This window comes from Thermobia domestica, chromosome 11, assembly GCF_964235325.1.
Source record: "Thermobia domestica chromosome 11, izTheDome1.hap1.1, whole genome shotgun sequence".
Taxonomy (NCBI): Eukaryota; Metazoa; Arthropoda; class Insecta; order Zygentoma; family Lepismatidae; genus Thermobia; species Thermobia domestica.
The window spans coordinates 132,201,340-132,222,432 of NC_137464.1; the positions used below are offsets into that span (position 1 = coordinate 132,201,340).

The 21,093-nt window shown below is 34.3% G+C and overlaps 1 protein-coding gene across 4 annotated transcripts in view; it reads right to left on the bottom strand.

Moving 5' to 3' along the window:
• Nucleotides 1-1,347: 1,347 nt before the first annotated feature.
• The window catches only part of wdb (serine/threonine-protein phosphatase regulatory subunit widerborst), a 426,118-nt gene continuing 406,372 nt past the window's right edge, over nucleotides 1,348-21,093 (bottom strand). For all 4 annotated transcript variants that reach the window (XM_081731142.1, XM_081731143.1, XM_081731140.1 and 1 more), the window contains one exon: nucleotides 1,348-2,895. In XM_081731142.1, coding sequence (XP_081587268.1) covers nucleotides 2,793-2,895 — 103 coding nt within the window. In that variant the 3' untranslated portion in view covers nucleotides 1,348-2,792. The remainder of the gene's footprint in view (nucleotides 2,896-21,093) is intronic.

Below are 21,093 nucleotides of genomic sequence, written 5' to 3' on the forward strand. Positions count from 1 at the left end.
GAACGTTTGCTTTGTGTCAAATGATGTTTATGCCAAGTTTTGTCTCTATGCATGCAATAATCAGGCAACCTTTCCAGAAAATATATTTTAGAATGGTTGGCAACACTGCTAAAGTGGGGTGCTTGGCCATATTCACACTATGTTTTCCATTGTCCAATGCTGCTTCTGTCACATTTATTCTATATTCGTTCAACGGCACGCACCCCATTTGCAACATTGTGATGTTTGCATTTGGTTGTCAACACTGACAACCTTGAATGGTTGGAATATGGTCACACTCAACGTCCTTTTGCTATAATGTCGTGCGATGTTTCTGCCAATCTTGGTGCATAAACGGCATAAACGTCTCATCGTACGGAACCTGCTTTATACCTTCTCATTTTTACAGTTGGTTGGCAACACTGACAAACTGGTCTCCTTGGAAGAGGAATACTCCACAGTATATTTTTCTAGTGACGAATGATGTTTACGCTAGAACATAACTTACGCCACGTTTCATGGATATGTATCCAGTGGTACAGAAATCATCTGTCACATTGTATTTACAATTAGTTGGCAACACTGACCAAATAGGTATGTCTGGGTGCAAAGTGATATTATCAAATCCTTGGCCGAGTTACGTTCTAGCAATGAGCCAAAAAGGAACATGATGGGCTCAGACGTTTACGCGTGATGCATCGTAACATTCATTTTTACTACCGTCGCATATGCAATACATAGGGTCACAAACACCAAAAAACTGACCCCTTATAGGATCAGGTTGTGTGATTTGAAAACCGTTTCGTACTTCTCTTTCCAAGAGCTTTCAGACGATATATAGATTTTCCCCAGGTACTTGGTCCCGGAATGGAATCATCCCTAGTAAGAGAAGCGAAGCAAACCATTATCTATCATAGTTTATCTCAATGGATAGTACGAATACATGCAAATTTTGCTTTCAGTGACTGAAATTTCCTGTTCGTAATACTACATTAATCTAATTTTCACCTGGTATCCTAGATATCACGAAAAAGATACTTTGGTATTTCTTTGTAACTTCAGTTTTATTTCTTTCATTGTACGGATAAAAATCTTAAACTTTTATTTACCTACTTTTGGTCTTTTGAATTCCTTTTGTGTATCTCAATTAACTTCAACTATAAATATTACTGATATACGGAACAAAAAGTTACACAGGACCTTCGACATTCGGATAAAAGTGAGCTGGAATAAAAAATTTCTACGCTCTTGTTCTGAAATTTTGAGAATTAGAGTATAAGAAGAACAGGAACTGTAGTTCTAGTAGAAATTTTCTATTATGAAAGTATGATGCTGGGAAGAGGAAAATTAGAAGGAAAGATAATACACTTTTCTTTGAACCACAACTGTTTCTTCCTTTTTTCCACTCGAAAATAAGAAAACGCATGAAACACATACTACGATGTTTTAACATTGTCGATTTCATAAAATTAACATGTACTTTAATTAATTTATATGCACGGTTTAGTTTACAATAGATGTAATCGCTATACACTGTTCATTACTTTTTCTTCAAGGAGTAATAATACCCATACTGATTTTACGGAGGAATTTTAAACACTGGTTTTATAGTAATTTCGTTCCTTATTTATTTTTCAAAAACTGGAATTAAATAACTAAGACGACAAGGAACTGCATGATTTCAACACTATTGATCACATTTAGCATATTGTTATTTATGTAAATCATATTATGCATCTGAACAAATTTTGACGATACTTTTCTCTTCGGTATAAATATATTTTGTATTCTGCACATGATGAACTATCATCATACATTTGAATACAGGTACAACAATAATAATATTCAGAAAGCTTCAACGAGATTCTTTACAAATATTAAATGAAATTAAAATTTCTATCTCTTAATATTCATTTCATTTCAAACGTAAAATACAGGTTAGAAATGTCTAAAGAAGGTTATAGATGCAGTAAAACTGGCATGTGAATGAAAATATACTCGAAGTATTAAACGGCTTTTGTTATGTTTTTGAAAGAATGATTTAATTACCAAATTCATTTACTTTGAGGTTTATGTTAATTTTCAACTTTCCAATAGCACAGAATAGACTTTAGTATTCGAAAAAAAAAAAAGTGGGGAATAAAGCAGGGACTCAGAAAAGAAACAAAGTCAAATACATTGAAACTATCTGAAAAACAAACTACAGTCAAAGATTACAATAATGAAGTTAAAGCTTTAACACTTGCTGAGTAAGCTCGGACTACACTATTGAGTGCAGAATTGCAACCAGTCTCACATATATCTTAAAACGTTTTAGTGAACTTTTTCTTTTACGTAATTCCTAACTAAAAATTTTAAGCAACTATTACCTTCAATCACTTTAATCACCAAATCGTTTCAACTTACAAAGAGTAATTTAACCATAAATTATTTGTCACCTCTTGGTTAGTGGAAACGTCAACAATTTTGTGCACAACAGTAGCACTTGGTGGAGTCACACACACAATTACATCTTCCTTTCCAGTTTAAATTAGAGGTACACATGAAGACTAACAATGATATCCAAATGTACTCGTATCCAATTCCTCTTTCACAAAAAGGAACTGCTGGCAGTTTACAGAAACAATCCTGTTCTTCCAGTCATACTTTTCATTTTGGCTAGCACCAAGCAGCTACTGCAGCCAATCAAGCTCTCTCACTCTCACACACTCGCAAAATGAAAGTCATGATCACCTGAATGTTCCCCCAATAACTCTCACATTTCATCACACAACAAATAACAGCAAATAAAGTACTATGACTCTTTAGAAATATCACTTAGAAATTTGTTTGTTATCTTGCTTAGCTTTGTGATTGAGCTCCATCTCGGATAGTTTCTTCCATAATTCATCACGTTCTTTCTCTCTTTTCTTTTCCCTGCAACATACAAAAAGTACCTGATATCAAGATCATTCTACTTTCAAACAAATTTTACAGTAAAATGCATTAAACTAATATATTCATTTAACCTAAAAAATAAGTAGGCGTAGATAGTTGTTCATGTTCTCGCTTTGAAATCAGAAGGTTTTGGACTTAAAAACCGCAGCGGTCATCTTGGCAGCTTTCTCACGGGTTTTTCTGAGTTCCATAATTTAAATGTCTTAAAAAAAAAAAAAAAAAAAAAATTAAATGTAGTTCCTAATCTACTTTCTTTCACATGCTTACTCATTACTGTCAATTATTAACAACTGTACAGTAAACTGGCTCGCAAGTTGTATCTCGACATTTGTTAGAAGCATCTGAGGATTAGTATTCCGTAATAGTGGTATGTTTAGTTGATCTATCATCAGAAGATGAGATGATAACTAAATCTTCCACAGCAAATATATATGACTGTACTTCAGCGCTTACAATACAGTATATTTGGGAATACATATTTAAAAAAAATGTCCCTCCCCCCAAAAAGTATTCATACAAAACCCAATTCGGTGGACTAGTTTTGTAAAATAAACATTATTGTTTCCATTGAGACAAATTTATTAAGTAAGTTCACGTTCAATGAAATAGCGACCTTGATAAGAACTTTACAATTTTCAAGCACCTGTTTGGTTAATTTATCCAACTTTTGCAAAGCTATGTGACTTCAATAGCTCTGAAGAGCCTTCCAGAGATCTTCAGTATTCGTTGGCATTTATTTACGGATTGCCCTGCTGATATCATCTGATAAGAGATGAATAGGTAACAAATCCGGTGACTGTGGCAACCATTCCATTTATTGGTGATATAAACATCATCTTTGCATTGCACATAATTACTGCATAGCTTGGAAGATTATTTGGGATGGTATTCCTGTTGTAGTACAAAGTGCCCAAAGGGGTGGTATTTCTGTTGTAGTACGAAGTGCCCAAAATCTGCGTTCTGATAGGATTCCATGACTCACTTAAACCTTGTGAAACATGTTTTTGTTCATTATTCTATTAATTCGAACTAAACTATCAACTTGGTAGTATGTAAAGCATTCCCAGAATTGACACTACCTTTTCCGTACTTCTCTGTTGGTATTACACGATCGGGATGAGAACGCTCTTCGCGACGACGATGCACATACTTCTAGCATTGGAAGGTGAAAGGTTGGAATTTAGATTCGTCGGTCCAGAGTGCTCTCTTTCATTGTTCATCGTTCCAGTCGTTATTTTATTGATTTATTTTTGTCCAGAAAAATCATTTTGTAATGTTTTCTGCTTGAAGGAATTGAATCTTAAAAAAAAAAAAAAAAAAAAAAAAAAAAAAAAAAAAAAAAAAAAAAAGTATCAAGTGGAGTTGAACGGTAACTTCGAGTACTCCTAAAATTATAAACTGGGTCAATCCATTCTAAGTAATCAAGCATGTGCCGCTCGACCATCTAAAAAAAATCTTTATTCATGAATGTTTATCCTATATAAGAGTACTTCAAAACCACAATTAATTACTTTTTTCAACATCGCATGGTGAGGTAGCGGCTGCAGCTATTTTGCGTTTTCTCGACTTCAGGAGTTTACGTTGTTTTGAATATCTCAGCATGTATTTGTCCTACCAAATTAAAAATTGCTGGACGTCTCAAACCTGTGCAGAGCTAGAACTGATCTCTTAACATTTTTGCCTAAAACCACTTAAAAGGGGTGAAATCAAGGCCTATAGTAGCAACATTTTTGGACATTGAAGACATGTTTGGGAAGAGGAAGCAACTGACGTTGAGGTCTGAATTTGTGTGTACATGTAGTCCGGGGTCATAAGTTTATACTCAAAAATTTGCAGACCTGTAGCTGCTCCCAAAGGTCTGATAAAAATCGTAATGTTGGGGAATTATTCCAATTTGGCATATTTCACTGTCCAATATCTCCAATGGGCCTGATAAAAAAAAAAAAAAAAAAAAAAAAAAAAAAAAAAAAAAAAAAAAAACTGAAATCTTGGGAATAGTTACTCCTTTAGTATATCATAACACAACAAAGCGTGTTTTGTGTTTTTGAGCGGAACGGGGTCAAAATATTAAGGAATAATGCCATACTCTAGGAGGTGTTTTATTCACAAATGCAACTGAAAATTCGTTGTTGTGACTTAAAGTAGGATGAATGGTTAGTCCAGTCAAGGTTCTCAAGCTCGTTTCTTTCCTCTAGTTGTGACTCACAGTCTTATCACACCCACAGCAGCACTGGTGAAGAATGCCGCTATCAGTAGAAGGCGAGAAAAGTCGAAATGAACACTGGACAAGAAATCCGTAAGTACTCATTGCTCTTGCTACTTGTTATATCAATGATATTCAATCGTGTTTATTCTTGTTTTAACTGTCAACTCATGCGGGAGACTGTTGTCCTTTCGTTTGATCTACATTCCCCAGTCAGTGTTTACAGCGAGTGAGTGAGTTGACAGTTAAAACAAGAATACACAGGATTGAATATCATTATATAACAAGCAGCAAGAACAATGAGTACTTACAGACTTCTTATCCAGTGTACATTTTGACTTTTCTCGCCTTCTACTGATAGCGGCATTCTTCACCAGTGCTGCTGTGGGTGTGATAAGACTGTGAGTCACAACTAGAGGAAAGAAACGAGCTTGAGAACCTTGAGTGGACTAACCATTCATTCTACTTTATTTTACGTCACAACACCGAATTTCCATTGAATTTGTAAACAAAACACCTCCTAGAGTATGACATCATTCCTTAATATTTTGACCCCCTTCCGCTCAAAAACACAAGACGTGCTTTGTTGTGTGTTATGATATGCTAAAGGAGTAACTTCCCAAGATTTCAGTTTTTTTTTTTTTTTTTTTTAATCCAGGTCCATTGGAGATATTGGACAGTGAAATGTGCCAAATTGACATAATTCCCCAACCTTACGATTTTTTCAGACCTTTGGAAGCAGCTACAGGTCTGCATATTTTTGAGTATAAACTTATGACCCCGGACTACACGCACACACAAATTCAGACCTCTACGCCAGTTGCTTCCTCTTCCCAAACATTGATTGATTGATTTTGATGTTTTACGTCCCGTTCAGCAGCGAGGCTATATGAGACGTGGACCTACTGGCTAACGTGGAATCCGAACCACATGAGCTCCCGCCGGGAATCGAACTCTTCCCAAACATGTCTTCAATTACTACAAATGTTGCTACTATAGCTTTGATTTCACCCCTTTTAAGTGGTTTTAGGCAAAAATGTTAAGATATCATAGTTTTAGCTCTGCACAAGTTGGAGACATCCAGCAATTTTCAATTTGGTAGGACAAATACATGCTGAGATATTCAAAACAACGTCAACGCTTAAAATCGAGAAAACCGAAAATGGCTGTAGCCGCTACGTCGCCATGCGATGTTGAAAAAAATAATTAATTGTGGTTTTGAACTATTCATATCGACTCAACATCTCTGAAAAATTAATTTTTTTTTGAAAAGGTCGAGCGGCAAGTTTCTTTTTTTCTCGATCACTTAGCATGGATTGACCCAACTGGCTTTTCATGATACTGATTAATATAATAGTATTTCAAAATTTACAGAGGGTTGATTAATTCGTGTGTCAACTTTATATGTTCACTGTGCAAAAGTGGTATGAGGTAAAGCCGTGCAATTTTGTGTAACTTTAAATGAAGGACATAAGTTTTGTTTCGCCATAGAAGCATGTCACTTGTACTAAAGATTGAAGAGATACAGGGTCAAAGGTCAAATTTCGATTTTTTCCTTATGGGACTGCAATGGTAAATTCTGAGAGAACCTGAAAAAACGTAAATCAAAGTGATAACAAAGAAAAAGCTGTATGGTATGATTCTATGTCGCAAGGCGACCAAATATGCGTCAATCAAGTGTCATGGTCAGGGGTCACTGTCAGATCAAGGTCACAGGTTACCTTGAGAACCCATTTGACATGATGAGGTACGGACATTGCGTTGTTTTCAGTGTATTCAAATGGGTTCTCAAGATGACCTGTGACCTCGATCTGACCGTGATCTCTGACCTTGACCCTTGATTGATGCATATTTGGTCGCCTTGCGACATAGAATCATACTATACAGCTTTTTTTCTTTGTTATCACTTCGATTTACTTTTTTTCAAGCTCTTTTAGAATTTACCATTGCAGTCCCATAAGGAAAAAAAAATCGAAATTTGACCTTTGACCCTGTATCTCTTCAATCTTTAGTACAAGTGACATGCTTCTATGGCGAAACAAAACTTATGTCCTTCGTCTAAAGTTACACCGAATTGCACGGCTTTACCTCATACCACTTTTGCACAGTGAACATATGAGATTGACACACGAGTTAATCAACCCTCTGTATATTAAAAGGAATAATCGTGAAGTTGTGAATTTACCGGATGAATGTTGGCAAGGAACCATTAATAGATTTTTTGAAATTTATGTGAAATAACATTTTGTTACATCTCTAGTTATTAAGAAAGTTTAGAATAAGGTTTTGTGGACTGAAATAAGTAATTATCTATATCTTACAAAAGTAAAATATTGCAAGAAGAAAGCAGCAAAAACGCCATTGTCATTTATATTGTTGTCAAACAATTTTACATTGTTTTAATTTTAATGATTAGTAGCCTATTTTGTATATGCTCATTTATATATGAATTCTAGTGAGTGAGTGTGTGAGAAAAATACTAGGGTTCATATGGAAATGTGTTATTTAATTACTTCTATTCTACTTTATATCAATATGTGTCTTCACGCGGATGCTCGTATAGTATTTCACAATGTTTCTGAGCTAGTGCTTGTGATAATTCAAATATAACTGATTATACCGTATTCACTGTTCATCTAATCGTGATAAAAGTGTTGAAAATGACAATGCCGTAGAAGTACTGCCAGTAAGTTACAAGAAAATGGATTAGAAAATTGGTATTAATACTAATGAATTGCCTGATATCTGAAAGGTTGGGGGTTCGATTCGTGACATACAGGTGAAAAACCTCTTTCCATCGACTTATTCGGATAATGATTTGTCAGATCCTGAGGGTGCGTGTTATGTTATCGCCGAACTATACCGTAAATTCAAACTACTCTGAATTACATACAAGACATCTTTTTAAATAAAGGATCGTCTTTTATTGAAGATATGGACAGGTCGAGTCACTTGTTTCCTAATGAATCCCGAAGATATTGTCTATACAGGTATTATATAGGGTGTTGAGTCACTTAAGGGTAGTTCAAACCTTAAGCAGTACGCAGAGTAGGGAATCAGTGACAGATGTAGCCATGAAAGTTCAAAGAAGATTATTTACGGAGCTTTTACAAGTTTGTGATTTTCTTTTCCGTTCACTTGTCGAAAAAGAGATTAATAGTACTGTCGACTGACAACGACAGTACTATTGGGCAAATACCCTATTAAGACGATGAACAATTAATATTCTCCAATGACACAATGAGACCGGGAATCGTTTCATCTTTCGTGTCAACCACTGGAATCCAATTTAATAATAACACAGTTAATGGAAATGCACATGTTTGTTTGGGGATCCGAGTCCGAGTTGATTTGTATATAGGGTGATCAACAACTAATTCTTAATCAGTTGTTCCAACTTATAATTGTTTTGTTGATGGAAAAATATGACAAGTATAAAATGAAATGAGTTTTCAGCGGGTTTCCTCGAATTTTGTTTGATGTTCCGCTAGCGGTAGTCAGTGTTCTATAGTAAGGTAGGTTGGTGGATTGACGAGCAATGATTAAAGTAAACCTGATTAACCTAAAATTGGGGGTTTGCAACAAGACAGAACCATTAGTTGTTTGAGTGCCAGTCCCCGTCATCCGTCTGCTGTTATTGAGGATCACGGCACAACTGGTTTTCAAAGTAAAGGCATAGTGACATCATCTTTGAGTCTTTGGAAATTGGGATACTTATTTAACTAACAATTGTAGAAGGAATAAAAATGAATTTAGAGGTCAGGATATTTGATCTGAATGTTCCCAAACCAGCGAATATGCAGGGTATCCCAGGGCGTCTAGTGAGTTTCATTTTCAAAATTCCAGTATATTCAGTATAACTATCAGCAAAATTCCAGTATCTAATACAGTTTTTTTTTTTTTTTTTTTTTTTTTAAGTTCTTTAGGAATAATCACACTCTTAATGACTTCAGGTTTGTAATTGTTTTACCATCAAAAGAATATTTTATTTTTAATAAATTTAGTATAGTTAATTTTTTTGAAATACAAATGATTTTTAACATTTTTTAAAGGGCCTCGCAACACCCCTCACAGCCATCCTCTCCAACCACTGCTTTAAATGCCTAATTACAAAATCTATACAACCTTTGTTTTGGAAAAAATTACAATCTCAATGATTACAAAATTGTTTCTAAGACTATTACAACAATTATAAAAAGTATTGACAAATTACCAGTTCTATAATTTTTCCAGAATGTGGATCAAAATTACAGTATATTTCCAGTATCAAAATTAAATTCCAGTATAATTAAAGTATTTCCAGTATCAGTAGACACCCTGCGTTCTGTGAATGTGAACACTTTAACGAATCGTTATTATTGTCATGGGATGGCAATTTGAAATAAAAGTCATCTTTTGAAATCTTCGAATTCTCTTGTTATACTCTAAACATTAACACAAGGTGTTTGGTGAGCAGTGAGAGAACTTTTCAAGCTACTTCCAGACAAGCTATTTCTAGGAACTATAGTGGAAAGTGAGAGACGAGACGGTATTGATTCCTAAGAAGCTTGACTAGTGTGTTTCAGGCCCAGTTATATGCTAATACTTCTCAAAATAAAGGTGCGATCCTTAAAATGAGAAAAACAGCAGTCAAATGAATTGGGTTAACGAACGATCAACTTACCCACGAGTGTTTATGTACAGTGTGTTCGTTACCCAATAGTCATTATAGGGGGATCAAAGGAACTTACTGATAATAATACGAGGAATATGGATAAAAATGTCTCGATTTCGTCCTTGTGTTGAATTGTTACAACGCAATGAGAGCTCGAAATAGTGCTACTGACTGTCAAACTACGGGCTGTCGGAATGAGGTTGTCAGCAACAAATTCTATTGCATCTTTTCATAATCGAGATGAAAATGGTCAATTTTTATTAGATAAAATGAGATCAAGTGTGCCAACTGACTGTGTCTTAGTAGTGGTTGATTTTGTTAAACAATATACACGGTGCAACCGGAGTGATTGTCTAAATTTTAGTCGGCGTTTAGGAATAGTAGTTTGTAGTGGAATTTCTGAACCACCACCTCAAATTAATAGGATGTCTCCAAGTTACTGAGTCATCAAATCACATTAATGCTGAAAATAATATTACTAATGATAATTTGGGACCGTTATCCAAGGAAATGAATGTTGGTCAATCCGGAGTGGTAGATATTGAGTTTCGAATGTACTGGAAATACAAACAGGTGAGAGTAACTGATACACTAATACTGTATAATTTTATCAACCCGCGACAACTTCAAGTGTCGACTGGGTGTTTGGGTTATTTAGGTACTTCTTACATTCAAATGAAAACAGAGTCTGATCAGGGAAATATGGTTATTGGTGGAACTGGGACTTCTATTACGAGCAATCGGTTTATATCAAATACAGGGTTTCCAGTTACTATACATTCAATACAAGATTGTGTATATAATTCACAAAGTAGTAATGAAATTGACTACTTCTCTTATCGTTTTCCTCTTTTTCGAGTAATAGTAATACAGTTAATGTACCAATGATACTTCATCGATTTATTTACATACTACTGCATCTTCTAATATACATATCTAGGTTGACGCCAACATACCGTCACCAGATTAATCATGTGCGATTTTAAGGGATGTAAACAATTAACTAAGTAATGTTAATGCTGTTTACTCCAATCATGATTAATTAAATACTAATAAGGTGAAGAAATAATAATCAAACTTTGAATAATGATACCGCGATCAATGCTGGAGGGGTTTCGATGTTCGATAATTACGAAAAGGCTAAAAGGGATTACTTGAGTTAAAATCCAAATAATGTTCACGGTTGTGTCCACGCAAATCACCTTCTGTATTCCTCTTCTTTGCTTGTTATTTTGAACTGTCTTCTTTCCTCCATCATTTCCAATATTTCTGCTGTTATAAACGGTTTATATTGAGTTCTCGTTTCCCTTCCTATGTGTTCGTGGGCTGCTTTTGTAATACCTGCTTTCATAGCTTCCCATTTCGAGTTGATATCATAACCCACTAAAGCTACCTTAGACGTCTCTTTGTCTGTCGCAGTTACAAATTAAACATAAATGATCATGTGTCCAAGTGTTAACGCAATTTCAGCTCCTAATCGGGGAATGGGAGCAATTTGTATAATAGATTTGCAGAATAGTTCTGGGGTGGATACCCACCGTATACGAAGGTCCTATCATCCATTTCCTCCATTTTTTCATTCCATCATTATCATCCATCTCATTATCACCGTCTCCCTTAAGCTCAAAGTATAATCGTGGTGTATTAATAAATAAATAAATAATAAAAAAAATTATATAACTATAATATTTTTCTCAATATATAAACATGAATTCTAAAGTTATCTATTTCAACGTAAAAAGAAAATTGCTGAACCGTTTGAAATGAACAAAGTTACACTTGGCTCCAGCAGGGTATTTAGACTTCCAAATTATGCTATACTTAAATATCGAAAGTCTCCGTCTGTTTGTCCACAGCTTCAGAAGCGATATTTTTTGGACGTGATTCAGTTTTAAGGATAGGTTTTTACCTTTTTCGTCAACCCTTACTCAAACCGAAATTAGTAGAGATAAACCATTTTCAATTACTGTACCTTGTTGGTCGCCATAGAATAAAAGAGGTAATAGAAGCGACAAACGGGTTTTGGAATCAATTTAACGTCTCAAGTAGAAGGACCATCTCCATACCTATTACTCTACTATAACCGGAAGTGGTAGAAATTTACTAGTACTTCTAGTTTATGAGCGAAAATGCTAACAGACACCGAGAATCGGTCTTTTTCAAATCAATGATACGTCTCAAGGAAAAACGTCCTTTCATTTAAACTTTTATCCGTGTATGTCTCATTGGAAATCTCAATCACAACACTGATTAGAATATCAAAATATACGTCAAAATATGTATATTAGAACCCACTTAATATAGACAGATCAAATTCGGTATATGAGCAAGTCGACACTGGTCCCAGGAACTAAAATTTCGATTTTGAGGAGAGAAAAAAAAAATCAAAATTCTACAATATTTTAATTTCCCACTTTCTATTTATAAAATAGCCAAAGTGAGAAAATAGTTAAACCGTTTAAAACTGATTTGTGCCTTGAGTCGACTTTGGTTTTTCTCATTTCACTTTGATTCATAGGCGTATCCTAAGGGGAAGAAGAATGCTTAAAAATATTACCTTTCAAATATTTCCCACAAATTTAATATTCCCGTGCCAAGAACGGGCATTTCAACTAGTATATTACAAAAATGAAATAACGAAAATCATAACGAAAAAACGGCTGAGCCATGTGAAAAGAATTTTTGAACCCTGTCCTTGACCTGGATTTTTGCTTCGATTAACACGTGCATACAAAAGCACGAAAGAGGTTAAATTTATGCTAGAAATGGAGTATCTCAGACTCTCTCAAACTAGGGATATGAAACTCTATATACATATTTCTCATTAAAAATAAGTGGGCATATATATCTTAGGATTTTCCAAAATTTCGATTTTAATAGAGGAAGGGGAGCATTTGAACTATTATTTTATTCACACTGAAATCAGCGTTATCTATCTCATCATCATGCAAACCTATGAAAATTAATTGTTAAAAATTAATTGCTTAACATAATTAATATTTCCCTTGAGCAGGGTCTTTATCATATTACTTTCGTTCAAAATGAATAAGGAAAGAAAGTTCAAAATTTACATAAAAAATAAAGTATCTTATCTGACCTTAAAGTTGAGGATATGAAACTCGGTGCATATATTTCTTATTTAAATTTTGTAGATACGTACTATAATGCTTTAAAAATTTCGCTTGTAAGCAGGGGAAGGAACAATTCCTACAATGATTTTCTTCTTATTCGAATAAGATACCATGGCATTATAATGGAAAAACTTAACCGTTTGAAATGATTTCTATAATATAATTAGAATAGCTCGAACCGAGCTTTTATCATGTTAGTTTCATTAAAATGTGTATGTCTCTACCGTTAGGACGATTCAGTTTTGCATATGAACTCCTACTTAAAAAGGGATACATGCTACAAGTTTTTTGAAAATTCCACCTTTACGGGGGAAAGGGATGAAGTTCTACAATTGTTTTCTCAATATTTAAAACTGACATCGACGTGGCCAGTCTCATTGCGGGAAAACGGCGGAATCGTTTGAGATGTCTTTTGAAAATACCACTTGCGTCGTGCTTAGTTTTCATCAGTTTACTTTGATTGAAATAAGCATCGTAAGGGGAGAAAGGGGGTTTAAAAACCTTCCAAATATTTCTTAAATAAACCTACTCTTCCCGTTCGAAAAACGGATATTTCTGCTATTAAATAAATAAATAAATGTAGAAACGTTCACCATTTCTTTCAAGCAGTCAGACGAAGGTTAAAATACCAGTATGAAATGTGCCCTTGATATGTATACTATACTATTCATCGTAGTTTTATTTACTTTACTGGCCTTAAATGGTATACGTATATTGAATTCCAGGTTATTGCTACAGAGTAAATTCAGAATGGTTTCAGTATAAATAGATTATTATTATTATTATTATTATTATCGTTTGTTAAATTACTTTATACTGATTGCTCTTGCTAAATGGTGTCCTTGTGAAAGAAGTGCGGGAACTTTGAATTAAATTCTCAGTAGAAGTGAATTTGTTTCGGATTCACTTTAGGCTACACGTCTAGATCTTATAAAGCCTCGGTATTGCAAGGAGTCGTTAAACTTCGAACAACTAATTCATAAGTATGCTAAATGATATTGTATTAGACTGAGGTAATAAAACATTAGGTGCTTTTACTAGCTCATAAATAGTGTCTGGTTATTGAATCACCCGCAGAAAATTCAGTTCACGCATATTGCAATGTAAAATGGAAAGAAAATATGCCTCTGGGATTTCTTTTCTGATACGGTATTCAGTAAGACATTTGGAGCGTTCAGTCACAAGGAAATAAAATAACCTAAGTTGTGAGTAAAATAGACATACCGTTTACAAAGAACGCTTAATTACCGGGAAAACTTTTACGTTTTTTTTTTTTTTTTTTCACCTTATAAGTTATTTACAATGTCTGGACATGAAATGTTGAATCTTATAAGCTCTTAAAGGAGATTCAAGTTGAGATCTTAAAAGTGAAATATGTTCAAAACAAGTGAGTTTCATTTCACAGTTTGAAACTACGGTAGACTTCCAACTATGGTAGTTTAATACTCAAATTTGAATTGCAACATTCTATACTACTCGTTGCAATAGATAATTTACGATCAAAGACAGAACCGGTTCCTCGGACGCTGAATCGATATCAGAATCCCATTACTCGCTATCCCTTACTGTTTTTGTTCTATGGGGATAAGGATTGAAACTGGATGTCGATTACTCGTAATTGAATCACTTCCGGAGTGAATTGAGGCTAAAGGAGAAGATAGAACGTACCGATGGGAAGCTGAATCTATTGGATAAAACTGAATCTCGATATCTCTTACCGTTTTTGCTCTACGGAAATCAGTATTGAATCCGGAAGTAGTCGTAAATTACAACCACTCCTGGTTTTCGTAGAATGTTGCGGGTTGTGATGGTATATTTCCTTGACATCATGAATCGACTGTACTTCTTGTTACATATTACCATTTTTGTTCTATGGTGTTAAATGTTGAAATCGGACATTGTTAATTTGATCCACTTCCAGCTTCAATAGAAGAAGCTATTCTTAGCAAGCTAAATCAATTGTAGAAAGCACATCTTGATATCTCTTACTATTTTTGTTTTACGGAAATCAGTGTTGAAACCGGAAGTAGAAGTAAATTTAAACCCCTCTCGGTTTCGGTATTGTCCCGATACGTTGCTTTGGGACGCTGAATCGCTTGCAGAAAACCGCTTGTCGCTATCTAATAACCATTTTGTTGTATGGCGTTGTATGACGTTGAAACTGGAAATGGTTAATTTGAAGCACTTGTGATTTGAATAGAGTGTTAACAGGAATAAATGAAACCTATCCTTGGGACGTTGGAACGATTGTAAGAAACCGTATCTCGATATCTTTTACCGTTTTTGCTCTGATACCTGTCAAAAAACGGGCAGACGGACGGACGGACGGAGCCCTTCTATAAGACTTTCTATACTTATGCATAACACAGTTTGGAATTCTAATACCAAAAGTGAACTTGGTTCCCTTGTGCATTGAATGTGCCAATTTTCAGTATAAAACACTAGCTTCTGCCACCAATTAAAACTGGATAACAGAAGATCGTCTGTAGTGAATGACATGTGAAAAGAGTGTCTCTTCTGGAGGGTCACCTATACTTGATTTGTGTGACAGACTTCATTAGAAAGGAAAAGCAAACTGCACAGCACATAAGCACGGGATACAACCTAGTAGTCAGATGGTATCGCGAACAGCTTGTTGTAGTAGTAGTAGTGGTAGACGAAAGATTACCACAAAACAAGCGTCAACTTTTAACAACCAGAAAAATACTATATTCAAATTTGCGCCAACTGAGTCAAGTCACTGCTATACATATGGTTACATATTACACGATAGCAACAGCTCACGGTTGAGACGATGAAATCACTGTAAATTACTGAAATGGAATTAATTAGTTTAACATTTACGTTTATGCTTTAAGGCTCAATATGACGGATAATTAAAGAAAGTAAATGAAAAGGAAATTATTATTATTATTTGTTTTCCTACCGGGAATAGAACCTCCAACCGCATACACCAAAGGCGCACGTGCTACTCATTAGACCCAACGGGAAGGGCTTGAAAGCTAATATTTGATCTTTGGGTATAATATTGTATTCACATTTATTTGCAACAATTTACTTACAGAAAATAACTTAGCTACTTTTCTTCATTTACTTTTGTAGCGGCTTATAATAGTATTCATTAACTTCAGTATAGCACACAATCAGTTATCGAGTCACAGTTATTGAATTATTAATAACATGTATTTTATTCATTTACTTACGAAAAAGATTTCCGATATAGAAAAAGACCATTATTTTTTGTAAAACGTTTATTATTTTTATGAAGCAAAATGAACATTCTATTTGGGTTGAGAATTATCCCTAGTATACTTTTAACAGACAACTAATAGTTTTCGTTTATATTATTTCTTCATTTTCTACATATTACTTGAAGACTATCCGGAATATATGTTTTATTTCAGTAATGTTTCATTAGAGTTTAGTCATATGGTAATCATTATTTCAAATATTTATAAGTTTCCCCATTTCGGCTATGATAATATAAATGAAGTTTCCTCTATTTATAAAATTCTTGACAATAGTAGCATTCTTTTAAGACGTAATTCTGAATTATCTGGAAATATTTAAGTAGACTAGAATAAAGAGCATAATACTAAAGAACATTATTAGAATAAAACATTGCTTAAAGAATTGATGGAAACAAGCTTTTCTACTTAAAAAAAAAGTTCTTGTTGGGTATGGGATTTGAACTGATGATCGTGGAAAAATATAATAGCTAGTAAGAGTGTGCTAACCAACTATTCTACGAAGGTAAATTAAAATTCGCTAACTTGGTAGACGTATATAACAAGATCACTAACCCAAAATGCCTGATCGCGTCGCATATTTGGTAGCTTATTTCTGTTTAGTAGTTTGTTTACGTGTAAAATGTTTAATATCTGTGATTATTAGAGCTGTGTCATATGTATACTAACTAAGATTATGAGAAATTTATGTTGTATTTCTAATAAAGAATAAAATTCCCCCTCTCTTAGCAAATGTCACTCTGCGTTTGCCACATTTACGAAAATGGAACTTAGAATTTGGCGACGAAACTTCCAGATATTTCCTTTTTTAATTATAACTTGCTTATTTCTTAAGTTTTTATTGAATTTTTTTGGAAATATGTGGTTTCTTTTTCTGAATAATACCTGCATATTTTATATAATAATTAGAATCTCATTTACAATAATTATGGCCCGTTACGACAACAAAGCATATTCATGTTCAGCATAATCAGTTTCCATTCTCAAATAAAGATGGTGAGTGAATGACGTGCAGATTTAAGATTTAGAGGAGTGTCCTGCGAATAGGCCATGGTAAATTCCTGAACTGTGAAAAGCACCGTGAGACCCTCTACTACCGACGCAGTTATTAGCTAAGTCGGAGAACTCTGGCTTTCGAATACAGAGGTTACGAGTTCGAACCTAGGTCAGGAAGTTTTTTTTCTGATTTAATTCTTGAAATGGAAATATTTCTACCTTTACTTTATCTTGTAATCCTGGATAGAGATATTTGGATGTTGAAATAAGTAAAACAGAATATAAGAAAAGAAATATAAATTGCGTGATTCGTTTTGCAATTTTTAACTATATTTTCACCTCTCTAGAACGTTTCTAAAAGTACTGATTTCTAGATCTCTCTTTCGCTCTCTTACGTGTGTTTTAACTCGGGTATTGAAAGTTTTATAGTTCTTAGTGAATCACGCAGATCTTACAGATGTCATATCTCTCTTTTTTTTTTTTCTTCTCTCTACATCATGACTGAACATTAGGAGGGTCCTTACTTTACAACATTGTAACTTTTTTCGGGACACCCCTTCAATTGGTGCCACTTGTCAAAAAAACTATCCTGTGTAAAATTTCGTTCCAATCGAATGAGGATGAATAGTGCCGCATAGGGCCTAAAGTTTCTGTTCATTTATTGGGAGCTTTCGAATTATCTAATGGATGGCAACACCTACACAGAAATAGTAACAGCCATTTACAAACGACATTTTCAAATTCTTTCCTGTAATTTTCAAGAAAAAATAGTAAGTTAAGACATGCTACGAAAATAAATTATTTCGATTGGATAAGTGACATATTTACTATGTCTTTTGGCATAAAGTTTGTTTAACCACAGGACACTTATTCTTTATTTCTCACGCGCTTGAACTTACATTTTTGATGAGTTCCTCCAGTTCTGTTAATAGTTGAGAGTCAGTGAAGTAAAAGTGAATATCTTGAATCAATGGAAACTAGAACCACCGATGAATTTTATCTTTTCGAGTACTACAATTGTCAAATTGTTGGTTTCAAGTTACCAAGAAATGCACAAGCGCTCAGGGTGTTATTTTACAGCTTTAGAAAAGTAAAGTTTACGTCGTAGTGCACCTTTAGTAATAAATATTTTTTTTTTTTTAAAAAAAAAGACCCGTATGCCAACCAAAAAAATTCCAACACAGTGTACAGAAATTGGAAAAACTTTACAATGAATGGATGTCTTTGCAGAAATCGTCTGTTCGGTGAAATAGTTTATTATGCAAGCAGTATCATATTACCGACGTACATTTCCTGACTCGAAAAGAGTTACAATGGCCAAACATTTTAAAAGTTTTTAAATAAACTGAGTTGCTACCTTTGTACAATTATTCTATTACGAATTTAAAGATTTTAAATGGAAAATGGAAATCACCTGAAACAGTCTGAAAAGAGAAATAACAACAGATTTTAAAAAATAGTCCATATGGTAGTCCCCAAGTGAGAAGGTAGATTTGATAGTAGGAAAGTTATCGTCTGTCGATTATCATATTCGATTTCATATTAAGATTGCTATCATAATCGAATTCCTATATCCTGTAAAATAAAATATTCACTGCGTGCTAAAAGTAAAATCGAAAATTCGAACTATGTAAAAAGAAAAACGGAAGAGAAGAAGTTCAAGGACTCCACGCATCGAAATGTGCAACGATGTAAAAACATTATGATAAAGTAAACATAAACATATCGTTTCCTTTCATATTTTTCATAGAATATTTTACTATATTTTGCAAGAATAGATTTTCGTCAAATTTGATTATTTTCAATTGTCACTAGAATATTCATCGGATGAAAAAATATTTAATTTATGATAGTGCTTAACATCCTTCCTGCGCAGTGCATCCTTCTTGAATTTATGCAGTGATTTAGCTTTTATGTCCTATAGCGCAAATCGATAGTTCAATATATCGAAACTATTAGCGATATCGTGCCGCGCAACAACAGGCTCCAAAATCTCCACCTCACAATTACGCATACTAAATTTCATAAAAATCTGTTGAGAATTTCGGACGCTATCATTCTGCAAAATGGTTAGCAAAGTAATCTTAATATAATTATATATATTTGAACTGATGGTTGTTTTGTGGTGTGGAAGACATGTATCGGATAAGTATCACAAAATTTTCTCGAAGTAGTGGCATGAGTCTGATTGCAATAGGTAGTATTTCTTTGAAATCATCTAATAACTTGATTACACAATACCTGAGAAATTGCATATTGATCTTTAGAAGCGATGCGGAACCAATGGAAGCAATGGAAGAAAAATTTTACATGATATATTTTCGCAACAAACTGCATCATATTGGGGGCTGTCCGAGATCAATTTCGGAAATTTAAATTTATATGAATAAGAGCAACCGTACTGGAGATTAACGTTCTGGCAAATAGGCTACAGCGGCGATTTTAAAAAGTAAGACGATTTACGCTATTAGTGATAGGTGTTGTGGTATTTCACTTGAGATATGAGACAATAAATCGAAAAACTCAGAATACAAATCTTTTCAGAGATGACAATGCACTAATGCTTCAAATCTGTGCCTTTATTTCCTATACCTACGTTAATTCCCTAGTCAAAATAGAAACTATTCAAAATTAATCACAAATTCTTATGCAACCTTCCCTTCCTTGGAGTACCTCGCGGTCACATACCCGTCACGGCGATATAAATGCACTTTTGGCCATGACGATATATCAATGGATCAATGTTTTATAAAAGAGTTAACTAACTCTATGGCCTATGGAACCCGGAGGTTCAATGCCGCGTTCACGAAAGCTCTCCATTGACTTCTATCCTTAGCCAACTGGATTCAGTTTCTACTCTGTATTCCTATTTCTGCGAGATCCATCTTAATACTGTCTTCCCATCTGCATCTAGGTCTTCCTAATGGTCATTTTCCGATTGGATTTCCAGTTAAGATTTTGAAAGCGGTCCTACTTTCTTCCATCCTGGCTATATGACCTGCCCACCTAAGCCTCCTAGATTTAATGACTCTAAATAATGTTTGGTAAACGATATAAATTATGTAGTTTCTCGTTATGAAATTTCCGCCATTCATCATTCCCGTTCCTCTTGGGTCCGAATATTCGTTGTAGGAACTTGTACTCAAACACTTTCAGTTTGCGTTCTTTCCTCAGAGTTGGCGACCATGTTCCGCAATCATACAGCACAACAGGCATGATTATCGTTTTATATATTTTAAGCTTCAAATTCATCGACAGTATTCGCGACGACAAAAGGTTTTGAAATGAATAACACGAATTCCGTGCTTTCAGCTGACATTTAATTTCTTTGTAAATATGATTTTGATCTGTTAATATTGATCCTAGATATTTGAAAGTATCCACTTTATCGAAAGTATTGTTTGATATGTTAACGCAGCCATAATTTAAAGTGTTAGATCTCGACAGACTTCCATGTATTTAGTTTCTTCTGCCTTTACTTCTAAACCTAAGTCCCTGCAAGCGTTTAATAGGACCTCTGCATTTTTTCTATTGTTCTCCTATCATCTATTAAATTCACGTCCTCAAAATACGCTATGACTTGGTGAATACCATTTAGCTCTAGACCCTGGTTGCTATCTATCATCTCCTATTAAATTCACGTTACCAGCATACGCCATGACCTGGTGAATACCATTTAGCTCTAGACCCCGACTGCTACCTTAATTTTCCTTATAGCGTACTCCAGGACAAAGCTGAATAATAATGGCGATAACGCATCTCCTTGTTTCAGGCCATTCACGATGAGGAAGTTCGTGGACAAAAATTTTCCTACCCAGACTACTTTGGGAATCATTTAAACATATCTTAATTAATCTAATTAGCTTTTTCGGTATTCCAAATTCTGTAAGAATGTTGTACAATATTTCTCTCCTAACTGAGCCGTAAGTTCTTCTAAAATTAATA